General features: G+C 37.2%; 1 protein-coding gene across 4 annotated transcripts in view; it reads left to right on the top strand.

Annotated features, from left to right (window-relative positions):
* The window catches only part of PEX5L (peroxisomal biogenesis factor 5 like), a 100378-nt gene that overhangs the window by 48852 nt on the left and 35709 nt on the right, over window positions 1-15817 (top strand). For all 4 annotated transcript variants that reach the window (XM_041405939.1, XM_041405937.1, XM_041405938.1 and 1 more), the window contains exon 2: window positions 14796-14861. In XM_041405939.1, coding sequence (XP_041261873.1) covers window positions 14796-14861 — 66 coding nt within the window. The remainder of the gene's footprint in view (window positions 1-14795; window positions 14862-15817) is intronic.

The following is a 15817-nucleotide window of genomic DNA, read 5'->3' as shown; positions in this document are numbered from 1 at the left end:
CCTGTACAAAGAACTGATAAGGAGAATTTACCACCCAGCAGCTCTGGCTTGCTGCAGCTGTGCACTCTGACTGGTGCTACCTCCAGGCTCTGCCAGTCCTAAATATTCCAGATGTTTCATTACCATATTTCCCCATCATTCACAATACAATTATGAGCTTCATTTGCCACTGGGAACCAAGCAAAGCCTAAAGTTGGAAATTTCAGTCACAAATGGGTTTGTGCTGACGGAATACAAACTTCAGGCTGCTTTTCGATGTTTATTTTTAATGGATTCTGAATGCTCCCACTAATTCAGCAACTCAAGCGATTAAAACAAGAGAAGGAGGACTTATTTTGCTAAATGTAATTCCTGCTTAGGGGATTTACTGAGCCCCCCTTATAGCTGGAGGAGGCAATGGGATTGGGAGCATTTAACTTCTTACAGTGTCAAACCACAAGCCCTGCCTAAATGCCTGCAGGTTAATGCTCTGAGGGCAGATAACAAGGCTGGCCTGGGTCCCACCCCTAACTACAGACAGGGAGTTATATTTAGGGTTTAAATGTATGAGATTTTGTCCTTACACACATCAAAATAGGCTGTTATATCTTAGACAAGCTTCTATCTTTATATGAGAGTCACATGTAACTACAACTACAATCCAGGGTATATTTCTGGGTTTGTAATTGCATTACTCAGGCTTAGGAAATACTTCCAAAAAACATCATATTCATTTTCTCAGGGGCTTGTAAAACAGCAGTACCAGCTGTAGATAGGCAGCACTATAAAACCTCACAATAGGAGAATGTAATATTTTAAACTGGCTTCTAGCCATTTTGATAATTGCTAGTTGATAACTGAATGCTAAAGAGTAACAGATACTGTTCTGGATTTTTCTGAGCAAAAATGCTATTATTTTTCTATAGTTTGTTTTACATCATAATTTCCCAGCATCCTAGATGAGACAGAGCATCTCTATGATGCTTGTGGCTCTTCACTCCTATTTCCATCATTTTATACGTGAAAGAAGTAGAAGACTACAGACACAGTTATTTCAAAAAGGACAGTCTAATCTTTGATTTCACATTAATAGCTGAAATTAGTTTAAAAAATAAAATGCTGTGGAAAAATATTTTCTCTTTAAAGTGGTGAGGGACAGCTGTGCTTATTCATTACTCTTTGTGCCACATTCCCTGATTCCTTTCAATTTGTCTTTCACACTGGAGTCCTCTTAGGCAGCATGTTGCTGTATTGGCTCTGACCTTCACAATTCTGAACAACTTTCAAGATGTTAATAGTCCTTTGTAGATGTGTTTCCTCACATCCATCCCCCATCAGGACCCCAGGGAGAAAAACATCAAGCTCTAAAAAGTTGTTCTGTTCTACTGTAGAGATGACAACTGCATTGCAAAGATTTCCTGTTGAGCTCTGAACGTTGCCATAAAATTCAGAAATTCCTTTACATCCATCTAGTCCTGATGGTTTTATTCCACTTGCTGCCAACATTAGGTCGTTTTTACAAAATGAGCAACTGAGAAAGGAGATACAAGTTTTTTTGTTTGGAATTCATCCATAGAAGCAGCAAGCCAGCAGAGGAAGAAAGATGCATCTAATGCAGCAAATGCTGAAGTAGCATTGGTAAAAAAAAAAAAAAGCCAATAAACCAAGATAATCCTTTTGGTTGAATATATATGTTTGTTTTAAATGTCCATATTTCTTTTCACTGAGAGGGCTTGTTCAGCATACCTACAATTTTAATAAACATTTGATGAACAGAGATTTTTCAGGAAAAATATAGCACATATTAGGTTTATAACATGTCCAGCTTTTGGTGACAGTCTTCTGTGGAAAATATTTTGAGATATCAGTTCCAAATGTTCAGTTATTGATTTCTTTCTGAGATATATATTTTTCTGTCACCTCTGTAACAGGATAACTTGACTTAGTAAAACATCCCATTTGATTCAAAGCTAACTACTTCCATAATTTTGCATTGCATCGATAGTCACTTTAGCTCTGGGTCAAAGAAACAATTTTTTGATTGTGATTTTTCCAGTCAGACAATGAACCAAAGACTCACAAGCCAGAACAGGCAGATGCAGTCTGGATAGGAACATTTACAAGGATATTGTCATAGCATTTACACTGGTGCTGGTGCCAAATAAGCAGAGGTTCCAGCAGTTCTCCTGATAAATCCATGTTTCAACACTGCTTTATTCAGAACATCTTGTAAGGTGATCATTATTCCAGGCCACTCTCGTATATTTTTCTCAATAATGATATTAAATCAATATATAAACACGGTAGGAGAAATGTCAACACAGTACAATAGCTTCTGCAACAGGATATGTGTCCCTGAGAGGCCACAGCTGAGATTTATTGGCCCACAGTGTAACTCCAACTCAGCAGTTTCAACAGAGAATATTTCCCATCCCCCTGTACAAAGAGTACTTATTGTTTCTAGGTATGATATTCTCTATAAGAAACAGAATAGGGGCAATACACATCAGGGCAAACACCCTGGTAGTCACAAAGTTAACCAGAAATATCTCATTTTAGTTCTGTAACAGCATTTCTGACTCACTGAACGTGTAGTTCTCAGAGGATAAATTTCAAGTGTTGATAGATTTATTGCAAAGTAAAATTAAGGATTGAAAACCAGCCTTCATTGCTATTTTATAGATTACCTCCTAGGAGGATTTATAGAAATCATACTTGAAGCAGACAGCAAGTGATTATCTGGAGTTCAACTACTACTTTCAACAGAACACTCCTGTGATAGCAGGGGCTCTGCTGCCTTTGGGCTGCACTACAAAAACCAGAAAAGTGCAGCAAAACAAAAAAGAGGACATCCAGCAGAGAATCCTAAGGACACTGAAGGGAGATTCAAACTGAAAATTCATGAAATGCTCTCAGCACATCACACCTGTCCTGAAGTGTGAACCCAGGAGAAGAAAAGGTAGCAGCTTCCCAAAATAAAACATTCCCCTCCAGATCAGCTGAGATCCTCTCTCCAGGCTGCTGAAATCCCTGCCTGTGGGAGTATTCAGCACCATCTACTCCCAGTGGAGAAGTGGAGTGCTGACACCTTGATGTGAACAGCAGAATGGTTTTTGGGGATGTATCTCATGAGGAAGGTGCAGGGAGCAAATCAATGTCTCCACCTGAGCTTGGTTTTCTCCAGGCTGAAAGGTCAGAGAGACAAAGAGCAGAATAATACAAATTATATATATATATATATATATATATATATATATATATATATATAGCCACGCTTTTAACACCAATCAAAAGTCTCCAGTCCTTATGCTGGCAAGACTGCCTACAAAATCTTGAACTGGAAACACAGCATCTGGCCAGAGACATATTTTCCACAGAACAATCACTACATTTATTTTTATGTGAGAAAGAACAAACTGAAGTTGGTAATTCTCCTCTAAAATTAATGGCTTTTTTTTTTTTTTTCCCAAGACACAGAAGAAAGCAAGGAGATATATATATATATAAATATATATATATATATATAAATATATATATATATAATTTGTATTATATAAGGTAGGAATAACTAAGAATTACTGTATCACATGCTGTCACACAGCCCAGAAATTTAAAGCACCTTTTTCAATGGTACAAAAAAATAAAACCTTGGGAAGAAAGTCCTCCTTCTTGTGGCTCCCACAGTATTTGTAACAATTTAAAATGTCATCTGTAATTTGCTGATCTGGTGATATCTGTAATACCCCTCATTAGAGTTAAAGGGCTAACTTGATATAGTCTAAACAAGCCATGCTCAGTAATAGGAGCTCTAAATTAGGCAGCTACAAGACAAACAAAAGACCATCTTTGTTCTTGATCCTCTTCCTGTGCACAGAAAACCAATTGTGCACAGAGCTTTGGGTTCATAAATAAACCAGCAAAATTCAGACTGAAATTTCAAATTTACTCAAATGCAAGCACTTGATGCATTCATTGTCTGTGTCTGTTGTCTGCATTTACTCTTACAGAGCTCACATTTGCACAGAAGACTGCCTTGTTTTAATTAGCAATTGATTTCTAGCTATCTTTGTGTGTGGAACATGCATATTTATATATTTGCAAGCAGATCTTTAAGTGAGTTTCTAGAAACTCACAGCCTTTGGTAATGTAAGGATATTTACATAGAGAGCAAAAAATATTTAAAGCCTGTATATAGAAATAATGCACAGTTAAAAAATATGGTCACAGACAATAGGGAAATAAAAGGTCAGAATTTAACAAAAACACCAACACAAAAAAAGCCCTTTGGAGAAAACAGAATCAGCCTCAGCAGGTATATGAGGAGGTATTCCTCTACTACTCAGGGAACAGGAGCATGAAAAAGAGAGGGTTTTTTCCCAACACTTTCAGGATAACATGATAACATTTGATAGGAGATGGTCTTTTGTGTACTGAGATAAAAGTTCACAGATATATGAGGAGGTATTCCTCTACTACTCAGGGAACAGGAGCATGAAAAAGAGAGGGTTTTTTCCCCAACACTTTCAGGATAACATGGTAACATTTGATAGGAGATGGTCTTTTCTGTACTGAGATAAAAGTTCACAGTCTACCGTAGCCAAACTCTCTTCAACCACCGGCAGTGTTACTGACCAAAAAACCTTATTCTATTAATGAAATAAGGCAAAATGTGTGTAAAAACTCAAGTGTAGCTGGTGAGTGGAGAGTGCAATTCAGAAAGGAGTGTGTGAAAGCTGATCCAAGCTATCCTTTCCACTTCACTGACCAGGAACCGGCTGCTCGAATTCTTTTTCAGTTGCCAGTGACTCCACAGGCACTTCATGTTAAGGTGTGAACAGGAGGGGGGAAAAAAATCCTGGTCTTGCTGTGGACACTCTTAGTTCAGCTTTTAGACCGACCACAGCTTGGCAGGGTTTCAAACGAGGCCACCTTGTGACCCAGGTGAGCCCTCCCTGCCTTCCAGGGAAGCACCGGTGTTTTCCGATCCGACCGGGCAGCTGACACACTTACAGGTGATTCTTCCTCCCCCTGCCCAGGCAGTGCCTGCTCAGTGCCAGTACCACAGGTTGCCTCACTCTTGGAAATCCTTCTTCCCTCATCTTTGCTCTCTGGCACTGACCTCTTGGGACGGACACGCGTTTCTTACTTCACTTTTCGGCTCCTGAACGCATAGGAAGGACGGATTCGATTCACTCTCTTCATGAATATGCAACTCTAATTAGCTAATAAGCATGTTTCTTGGAGCCTGAGATTCTGGCAGTAGCTCTGGTGTGTTATCCTGCCTCAGTAACTCCCCTGTAGCAAACTTGGAGTTGAAGCACATGTCACTGGGCCTCTCACTGCTATCACCATCTGCAGCAGCTTCTTTTATTCCTCTATTATGCTTGTGCTATCTGGGCTGAAAAAAAACCTCCCAGTCTTTGCCAGTCTAAGCATATGCCTCTGTATTTATTCAAGTAATTTTTAACGATCTGAGTTGACAATGCCATCTTTCATATCGTTTCACTGCAGTTTCATTAATATGAAATGTCTCACGCTTAATGGGAACAAGTGAAGCTGGATAAAACTTCCTTATTTACAAGATTTTCAGAGCGAAATGAAGCAGCAGAGTGTTTCAGTGAATACAAGATCCAGAGTACTGGCTGATAGACTGATTTCAGTCAGTCATGGCACTGTCATTACAGAAGCTATCTAAGGCCACTCTCTGTTCCTAAATACAAAAAGAGACAGGATGGTGAATTACTGCAGCGCTACAACAGCAAAACGACCTTTCTTTCCCTGTGCTGGCTCAGTTGCTCTCCTTAGTGAGTAGAAAGCAAATATATATATAAACATATTTCATACAAATATGTGTGTTTGAAGCTCCACAATTTATCCTCTACACCCAGGCTAACACCTCACCCACCCTGGGGTGACAGAAACACCCGACCCCTCTCCAGGCTTTTGTCAGCCACATCCTGGGCTGGTCCTCGGTACAATGAGACATGAGTGAGCTGCTGCACTCCTTTCCCTCAGCTATGAGCCTGCTAATTCTCTGATGAAAGCACATTTATTGAGGCTGTTTGCAAGACATTCAGGAGATGGTCAACTCATCCCTGCTCTTTCACTTGTGCAAGATTGATTTTGATGTTAGAGAACCGCCTGTGGTAAATGAATCTGATCTTGTGGAAGGAGACACCAGTAGAGTACAGGACTGCTCTGCACAATTGAGACAGATTTATTTTTCTATGGCACCTCTGAGGAGGAATATTTCTGACAATAGCTGTCGTGCTATTGTCAGGCCATTTAACCTCCACAGCGTTGGGTTACTGTGCCCTGGGGTGTAGGGGAGATTCAGTTTGGCTTTAACTACACAGGACAGGCTGGTGCTAGATTTGACATCCCAGTTGCTGAAGAGGCACAATCCATTAACTGGAGCAACTGTACCTCCGTGGAGTTTTGTATCTGCCAGAACCCAGTTTTGAAATCCAAGTAGCATCATTTAGATCCCAAGAAAGTAATCGCAATGGAAGCTTCTTGGAAATATAACTGATGATTTAGCAATTGTTTTGCATATGAAGTCTTAATTAAGATGTTTTGAGAATTAAGAATTTCTCCATAAGAGCCATTTGCTGCTACCAGCTGCTTTTACTACTTGGTCACGGATATCATGTTGTAGATACCCACAGAGTTTTTATTAAACAAAATTGCTACACTGCCAGCCAAACTAAGCTGCTGTAAAAAGTGTGGACTCACCACCTTTTTAATTACACTGCAGACATCCTCAAACTGATAGCTAACAACTGAATTTTGTGATACTGTTGAATTACAGAAACAAAAACAGAGAACTTACTTCCCTAGTGAGGAACCTGCCAATCTAAGCACCAGTGGACCACAAATACTGCACTTTATAAACATTATGCACTCTTACAGCCCACATTTAAAAAGTGTGTATAAAGCGAGTGAATAAGTACATAATCTTCTTGTTTTTTCTTTAATAGATACTTTTTACCATATAAGTATGCAAAAATAAATAAAATGGGTAAAAATAATTCTATAGGGGAGGGTAAATGCCTATTCAAGCAGTACAGAGAATATCTGATATCAGTGATGTGCTGGCTATCAGAAATAGAGATGTTGCTTTCAGCTCCTTGTGGAACAGGCCAGGTGCTAATTACTGTCATTGATATGAAAATGAAATTAAATCCACCAAAGCAAAAAAGAGTATGGAATACTTGCAAATATATGCAAAAGAGCAGATTTATACAAATGTAACTGATGTGGCCCATTATGCTAAAAAAATATCTTAAAACAGTAAAGATAGATAAGCAGGCCAGATGGGACTCTGAGCAACCTGATCTAGTAGAAGGTGTCCCCGTCCATGGCAGGGAATTGGAAATAGATGGTCTTTAAGATCCCTTCCAACTCAAATCATTCTATGATTCTTAGCTTAGAACAACCTTTAGTTGTCCAAGGCAGCTGAACTTATGATTAGGTTTAGAAGTAATTATCTACTAATGCACCTACCTTTTTTTTTTCATTTTCATGTCTGTAATTACAATGTATTTGCAATATTAGAGTAGAAAAACCCATTCTCCACACTAATAGTACACGTCAGAGAATTAGGAACATCTTTTAAGAGCACAATCATAATACCTCAATTTTAAGACTTTCTCCCTGAAGGTTTCCAGACTGTGTAAATGAAGGGACAGTAGCATAATCCTCTCTAAATAGGTTTATATGATGCTGCTAATGCTGCTTTTATATGATGCTATTAATGCTGCATTTGCAGCATTAACATACTTTGGAACATCAGATGAGATCATTCTGGAGCTGAAAGTGCATGCAGGGGCCGTGTCTAGGTCAGGGACATGAAGGTATTTTGCAGCCACACTGTTATTCAAATTCCTTATCTGCTATTGTCATTGTCTGATAAGTGACAATTTACTCTTTTTAGGAAAAAAAAAATAAAGGGGTAAATATACTCTACTATACAGGTTAAAAATGGGGTTCTATTCTGGAGGTAAGTACACTCAGATTCTGAACCCTTTGTTGCAAAGAACATGCAGCACAAGAGACTCAGAATGAATTTTGGGTCAAGGATACAGCATAAAGACCCTCTATGTCCAAAGTGCTAAAAGAGCTCTTCTTTGACACCATTCACTGTAGAAAGGATTCCAATTTTAAGGTTGTGGCAAAAAAAATTACATAATAGATTCAAGGGTATCAAGAATTTATATTGTGGTGGGAATCAAATGTTTGTATTACAGGAAGAGCTAAATTCATCCTGGCAGGATTTAGAACCATGGCTGGAAAGAACTCATATAGGTCAAGAAAACAAGTCTTAAAAATATTTTTCAATCACAAACTATCCTGATCTGTTGTTTTCAAACCTGCCATCCAGAATGTGTTTTCCTTATTTAATATGTACAGGTCTAATCACAGATGATGAGAAAGTAACATCAATCTGCTTCAAAACAAACCCAGCCACAAACTCCCAGCTACCCTTTGTTACTGTTTTGTTCCATTAATTCTCTGCTTCATCATCTTTCTATCCTTTTACATGGTAGAATCACATATATTGTTATGTTTGGATTAAATATATTTTAGCTTTTCATGTTTATAAAAGCTTTCATTGTTTTTAGTAGCCTTTGAGCAAGGTGTTTAACAAGCGAGCCAGGGAAAAACAAAAATCCCAAACAGAATTAAATCTTGTATGGTTATACACAAACCATGAAAGAATCTGTATGAAAACATGAAACTGAGGACATGAATTTTGATCACGTAATGTTTACCAAATATTTATAGAACTCAAATCCTGAGATTTTCGTCCTAATCTTCAATAAGAGTTAATAGTGGTGACAATGCATTGCAAACTGTCTTCAGTGCCCAGGCTGTCATCCTTCATAAACTAAACCAGAATAATCAAAATAAGTAATTTAAGAACTAATACCATTTTTAAATGGTTCTGAGATTAGGTACTTAGCAAGAGACATATACCAATTCACTTACTTAAATACATACCTCATTTTTCAAAACAGCATGCAGAATTTTGTAACAGGTCATCTGAACAGTCACCCTCATTCAACATAACTCCTCCTTTGCTAAAAATACCTTCCTTAAGGACTTCCAAAATAAAAGTAAAACCTTGGCTATGAAAATAAGCAATTTGGACTCTTAATCTGGTAATGTAAAACAAGAGGAAACAACAGGCAACTGTTATGACCCTACAACAGATTTGATAAAAGTTTCTGTTATATTATTTAGAGGAGTACCAGTTCCTTTCTGTGCAGAAAATCACAGTTTCAGGACTTGAAAATTATCTTAAAACTCTCACAGAATTGTATCTGTAGGATATTATCAGATTATTATGTATTCAGATCTTTTTTCTAGCTCTGTCAGAGATTTATTTTTTAAATTGTGTTTATTCCCTTGCCTGTCTTTTTCTCACTCTAGATATCTGATTAATGTCTGCCCAATCTAGAAGAAGTCTACACTAACAAAAATATGGGGCTAATGGGACCTAATTCCTTTTCTGGCTACACAGGTGTACAACTGTGAAGTGCAGGATTTAATAATGATATCTGGAACAAGAACAAAAATGTCTGTAAACACTGGAAAAAATGCATATTTCTTCTATGTTGCAGCCTGGCAGAGCACAGATGATACTATTTAAACATCAGAACCTGCATAACTTTCTTTTAAAAATAACTTGCATCATAATCCAGACATAATCAAGTTATATTTCCAGTTGTCTTTTGCACATAAAGTGTAAAATAAACAGCTGCCTTGTAAAAGCTTGCCTGATCCAGTTAACTTGGAACAATATTTTATATTCTGCATTTCCTACAAAGACTATCCTGTATTCGTGCTCACTGATAAGCTGCTGATTTTTCCACATAAAATACCACCACTTCTGAGTTCATTTCATTGCTTTTCCTAAACAGAGTTAGTCTGAGTTCTCTGAATGTTTCATGAAACAAAAGCACAAAAATTGTATAGCAGGAGGTGAGGAACCCCTCCCACTTCAAAGAACAATACATCATGTGCTGGGAGAAAATGAGGGAGGAAAACCCATCATTTACGCATCATGTGTGCAGTAAACATTTAAACAACAGGCAGCACTTTATTCACAATTGTTTATTTTGAAAGTGACCTGATCTCCTGGAATTTCACTGGAACTGACCAGAGGAATCTTTTATAATCAGCACATGCATCATCATGGCAATATAGCAAATAATAGCAAGTAATTCTGTTGCTATGTGTATGTTATGACTGGGGATCATGATATTGAAGTCAACATAAAAGGAACTCAAATTGTGGGAGAGAAAATACTTCAGTATCAATTCTCTGCTGAAGACTACCAAACAAATTTAAAATTGCCAGTTGCTAAACACAGTGATTTCACAAAGTTCCTTGACACAGACTAAGCAGAGATGAAAGAAACCCCGCAGCTATTCCCTAAGATTTTTGAAGTCATATACCATTGTGCAGTCAAGCCACTCATCCCTTTGGTAATGCAATTCCAAATTATTAAGAAGTCAATCAAATAAGTGTTAAAAAATAGTTTCTACCTATTCACAATGGTCTTATTAAAGATGACAATTGCAAAGAAAGAAAAGACTGCAAAACATCTCATCCAAGCCTCCTATCAGAAGGAGATTTATTATATAACTCTTTCGTAAAAGGAGCAGAACCTTAAACAACCTCCAAGTAGTTAGTTCTGTCCCAGACCTCCTTCTTCTTACCAGCCTGCCCTATATTCCCAGCTGGATTTACAGTCAAATCATTATTGCTCCAACATTACAGTGTTGTTATCTTCTCGTTATCTCAAACTGTGCACACCCTGTTATATCCCAAATAAAACTCATTGACTTAAGAGAGGAAAAAAACCTCATTTCACATCCTCCTCCTCCTCTTAGCATGCAGGAATCATACTGGCTTATAGAGAATGAGTTAGATTTGACAGAATTGTTTATTGATTTCCAGTCATAATTTGTGTTAAGTGACTTTGCACAAGTTCTTGAGAGCAAAATGGGTCTTGCAGAGCTTCCACCAGAGGTGCTTTGGAAGCTGTCCCACTTGGCTTTGGGAATGAATCCATAGGCTTCAGACTGAGACAGCTTCTCAAGGGAGCACACATGATGCAGCTGTTACTGAGTCGATAAACAGAAAACCTTCCAGTGCCATTTCAATGCAAATGCTTCTCAAACTGGAACTCAATTTAACCACCCTATCGACATTTAAATGGGAATAAGACACAACCCAGAGCGGGTAAATGTGAAAATTTATGCTGATTGCCTTTTATAAGCTTTTGTTCCTTTATTTGCCATTTTTCTTGAATGCAGTAAAGTCTTCCCATATTAACACTGAAATCTGTTATTCTGTCAACATAAGAACGAAAAGATGGGGAAAGGGGTGAAAGAGGAGTAGAACACTGTGAACTCAGCCAATATGGATTTAGCTGCTTTACTATAAATTACTTCTTGGGCAAGCCTTCCTATAGCTGATTCTTGTCTGTAACCAACTCTGTCTGTATTTCATCATAATCTTGTAAGAATGAGCTACTGAAGGTCACGAGTCAAAAGAATTTGGACAATCAGAGTTTGATAAGAGGTCCCAAATGATGCAAATACAATATCAAAATAGTAGAACACATTCTGAAACCTAATCTGAACCCTGACAATGCTGCTTCCAGTCCAGGACTGAGAGCTTGTTCAGCTTTCCTCACCATGGTCAACCAGGCATTGTCCAAAGGAATTGTGTTCCCATTTATCTTAGATACATACTTGACTTTATTAGGCTCATAATAAAAAAACTACCATGAGATTTGATGAAACAGAATTTTCTGTTTAAATATCAATCTTGTATTCATCCATAAAACTGCCATACCATATGTTTCCTCATTATTTTTAATTATATATGAAATGAAAGACAAAACATCATTAGGAAAAAGTAGAAAAGTATAGATGAGAAGAAAGACATATGCAGAAAACATGAACATAAAAGCATGAGAAAAGAAAAATTTGAAGTAATAAACAGATCCTATGTAAATCAAGAGCTCACAGTTGTATTGTGCAGACTGGAACTCCCATGGTACCATTGCATAGCTCTGTGTGCTCATTTTGAGAGGTAAAAACCTTAGCACTGCATGATTTAAAAAAATAAAGCCAAGTTTTTCCCTTCACTTTTATTTTTTAGTTGCACAAAACAAGAAGATTTGTGGAGCATAAAGCCATTTGAAATAGGCTGCTTAGCTGGTACTCTAATACATCAGCTGCTGGGGGATCTGGAGGGCAGCCAAGCCTCCCAGATCCAACACGTTCAGCAGCACTCCCTGCTCTTTCTCCAGAACACCTCCTCAAACTTCAAGTTCTCACTAATGCATCTTTCATAAAGTTTGCTTTACAAAAGCCCTCTCAAACTACTAAAGGTATTTAAAGTGCAGACTGGTACTTCAAGATGTCCTGAACTGGTGGGTTTTGTTTTTATTTTGTTTTCAAACATTTCAATTCAACAGCCCAGTGGGAAAGGTCAGGACATCTGGCCATATTTTTTGACATTGCATTTATTTATTATTTATATTACATTTATAAATGTTATTCTCTTTCTCCTCAGCTAGAAAGGGACATGCCCATGAAACCAGTAATCCTGCCATACCAGCACTGCCTGAAGATACTTTAATAGATAAATTTATCTATTAAATTTCTTTATAAGGAAAACTGCCTTAAAACTTCTATTTTACAGAAGCTGAAATTTAAATATGCCCGTGCTGAGATGATTTCTGTGAACAGGGATGCATTGTAGTGTGTCAATTAAAGCTGAAACAGCTTGGTAGGATCTTGAAAAAATAAATTACACAGACACAGGTCTGTGTAACGAAGGAATACTTTCTTCATGTATGCATGTTAAAAAAAAAGAAAATCCGATCATTTCTTTCTGCTCACTTTCTCACAAGAACAGATGCTATAAATATTCCTGAAAAGTGAATTTAGGACTCAAGTACCTCAAATATTTGTCAAAAGCAATCTTATAATTATGAAATGGTTTTGGATAAAATCCTTTTATTACATAGATGACAACAAATAATTTCTGCAATTAATCATTATAGTTTAAATACTGTTGTCAAAATGTTAAACATTTACAAAGCACTGGCTGTTGGCTTTTCATACACATGAACAAATTTGCAAATCACTGTAATGAAGAAAATAATTGCAGAGTTACAGAGTATTGCTCTAAATAGTAATGTTTCAAGTGTGAGCATGTCTTCATTCTGATCTGCCCATCAGGACCTGAAGGTGATCTGTTGGTCCCAAGTACTTAAAGTTTTTCATAGATAATCATAGTTACAAATCTACATGCATCACTTATTAAAAAAGTCAACTTTATGCTGCACTCGAAATTTACATTAATATACTCTTATAGTAATTTAAATAAATACTCATTACTAAGTACTACATCTAAATAGTGTGACTTGTACAAAATTGAATTTGGAACTATTCAGAAACTGCAGCAGAATAAAAGTATTTCCTTACAAAATCCTGCTAAATCAGCATACTCCTATGGAAATGTCTATTACTACCCATTATCTGATCCCAAAGGAAAAGCTCAGAGAAATTGTTATTAAGTTTTTAACCCAATGCTGTTATAAATATTCAGTATCAGGGGAATACTCTGAACTCTACTCCTTATTTTGCTTTGGAGATATTACCTAAAGGAAATGTTGCATTTTTTTTTATTGTATCAAATAGTGAAACACTGACACATTTTTCAGTTTCCCTTGAGCAGTATGTTCCATTAAAACAATTAATACATTTTTCCTTCATCAATTCACATTTGTCATAATTTGCACATGGGTTGTCATGTTCTACATCACAATTGTTTCCATTTCTATATTGCAAACCAATAGGGAATGATGAAATTAATTTACTAAATTGTTAAACTATGGTTTACATGAGAAAGTAACTGACCTTGCAAACCTCCAGTACCAACAAACTGTTTTGAAGTTCTGGCATGTCTAAAATTAGCTGTTAGAGAATTACAGGGTTTGAGCAATAACTGCTGTGCCAGGCACTTTGGCTTGCTAAGAAACAACACAATATCAAAAGAGGCTAAGTAACTAGCACCTTAAAAAAATAATAATTCTTCAAGGTTTATTGTAATAAATGTGCTGGAGATTTTCACTTCAGCTGCAGTTGACAACAATAACAAGGTCATCCTGACCACGGGAAAACTGGTTTTATTTCTCTCTAGTTCTTCAGCCTAATGGCTTCATAGGCAAGAACTGGCTACACAGTAGTCACTGCAGGGAAGAGACACCAAAATTTTCAAGGTTACCTATCTTACATAGAACAACAATATTAATTTCTAGTCAACAGAATGAAAAGCTGCATTTTCCAGTGAATTGCTCCCCTGTGTACCTCTCCTGCAGAATCTGACAATTTAAGCTATTCCACTGCATTGACTTTCTCTTTGGCAATCAGGAAATTACTACCAACTTCTAGTTTAAAAATATTTCCCATGCCATAGGCTGACCAGGCAAGGATGTCAACCTGACTTACACACAGGAAAGTGTTTTTTGCTTTTAGGAAAGTTAAAGATCTGACTTTAAAAAAAGGTAGCATCAAACCACTTGTTTTGCTCAGCCAATAAACTAAGTCTGTTCATTAAAAATAGCACAGAGGTATCCTTTGGGTTGCTTTTCTCCACTGTAGCATGGCCACTTTAAAGTGGTGAGACAGATTTTGTATTTGGTGTCAGCCACTCCCAGGGCTTTGCAGTGACGTGTGTGGAGGATGAACAGCAGGCACTAATACGAGTATCATGACTCTTTTCAGGCAGTAGGTGAAACCTTGAAGAAAAAGTGGCTCTGTCTTCAAAAAAGTGACCTGACCTTTGCTTTGGTGGGTTTTTACTCTGCAAGAAATAAAAAGCACTGCATGCTTTCCAATGCATCCTTCCTAGCTGATAAACGATTTTGTTCTAGCACTCAGCACAAAAGGACTACATTTTATAAAGACCAATAGCATGCTATTAGTGCTAGCTAATGATAGCTCATGTGTCATACTGGAAACAAGCTTCATAGACCTGGAATATGTCATGTGAATCATGAACAAACACATAATTGGCCCAGAACCTTTGATATGCTTACCAATTAAATGTAATTCTCATTGAATTTAATATATTTAATTTTACAATGACTTTGCAGTTCTTTGGATATCAAAGGCATCACAAGTCCAGCATGCTTATCATTTATGACACTTCTGCTCTGAGAATTTCTTGCAGCATGCTAAGAACTCTCTGTAGGGTATCTGTGATATGTTGCACAAGCAAGCTAATCTAATATTAACCTGACCAGTAATAAAACCCATTTAGAACCTGCAGTAGTACGCAATGGTTTTATCTGCAATTGATGAAACGTTCCTGAAACCATCTGTAGTTTGGTATAAGCAATAGTCAACCCAGGACAGGGGGTTAACCTGACACAGAATATACTGCTAGTGAAGATAATTCTTGTATATGATGTCTTAGCAAAGAACCCCTTCTGTTAACGGACTTTTAAGGATTTAAATATATTTAAGTCCAGTGTAAAATACTTCTTTTATGGAGCCAGATCCTGCGGTCTTTGCACAGCTAAAACTTCCATGGAAATCAATAGGAGCTTTTAAAGAATAATAATAAGGACCTGCCCAGGGTCACTGGCATATACAGTTCTGCTGTGATGCTTTATGTGTAAGCTCCAACCTTCTCTGTCACTTGCAAGAGGCAGAGATCAAAATAAGACCAAAGATCAAGATACAGAAACCCATGAGAACTCAAGATGATAAAGAGCCTCATTAAATAAAAAGAATGGCATCAA

The sequence above is a fragment of the Onychostruthus taczanowskii genome, unplaced genomic scaffold (assembly GCF_017590055.1).
Source record: "Onychostruthus taczanowskii isolate IOZ18803 unplaced genomic scaffold, ASM1759005v1 scaffold24, whole genome shotgun sequence".
NCBI classification, from domain to species: domain Eukaryota; kingdom Metazoa; phylum Chordata; class Aves; order Passeriformes; family Passeridae; genus Onychostruthus; species Onychostruthus taczanowskii.
Note: the sequence above shows the minus strand (reverse complement) of the source record. Positions and strands in the feature narration are given on the sequence as shown.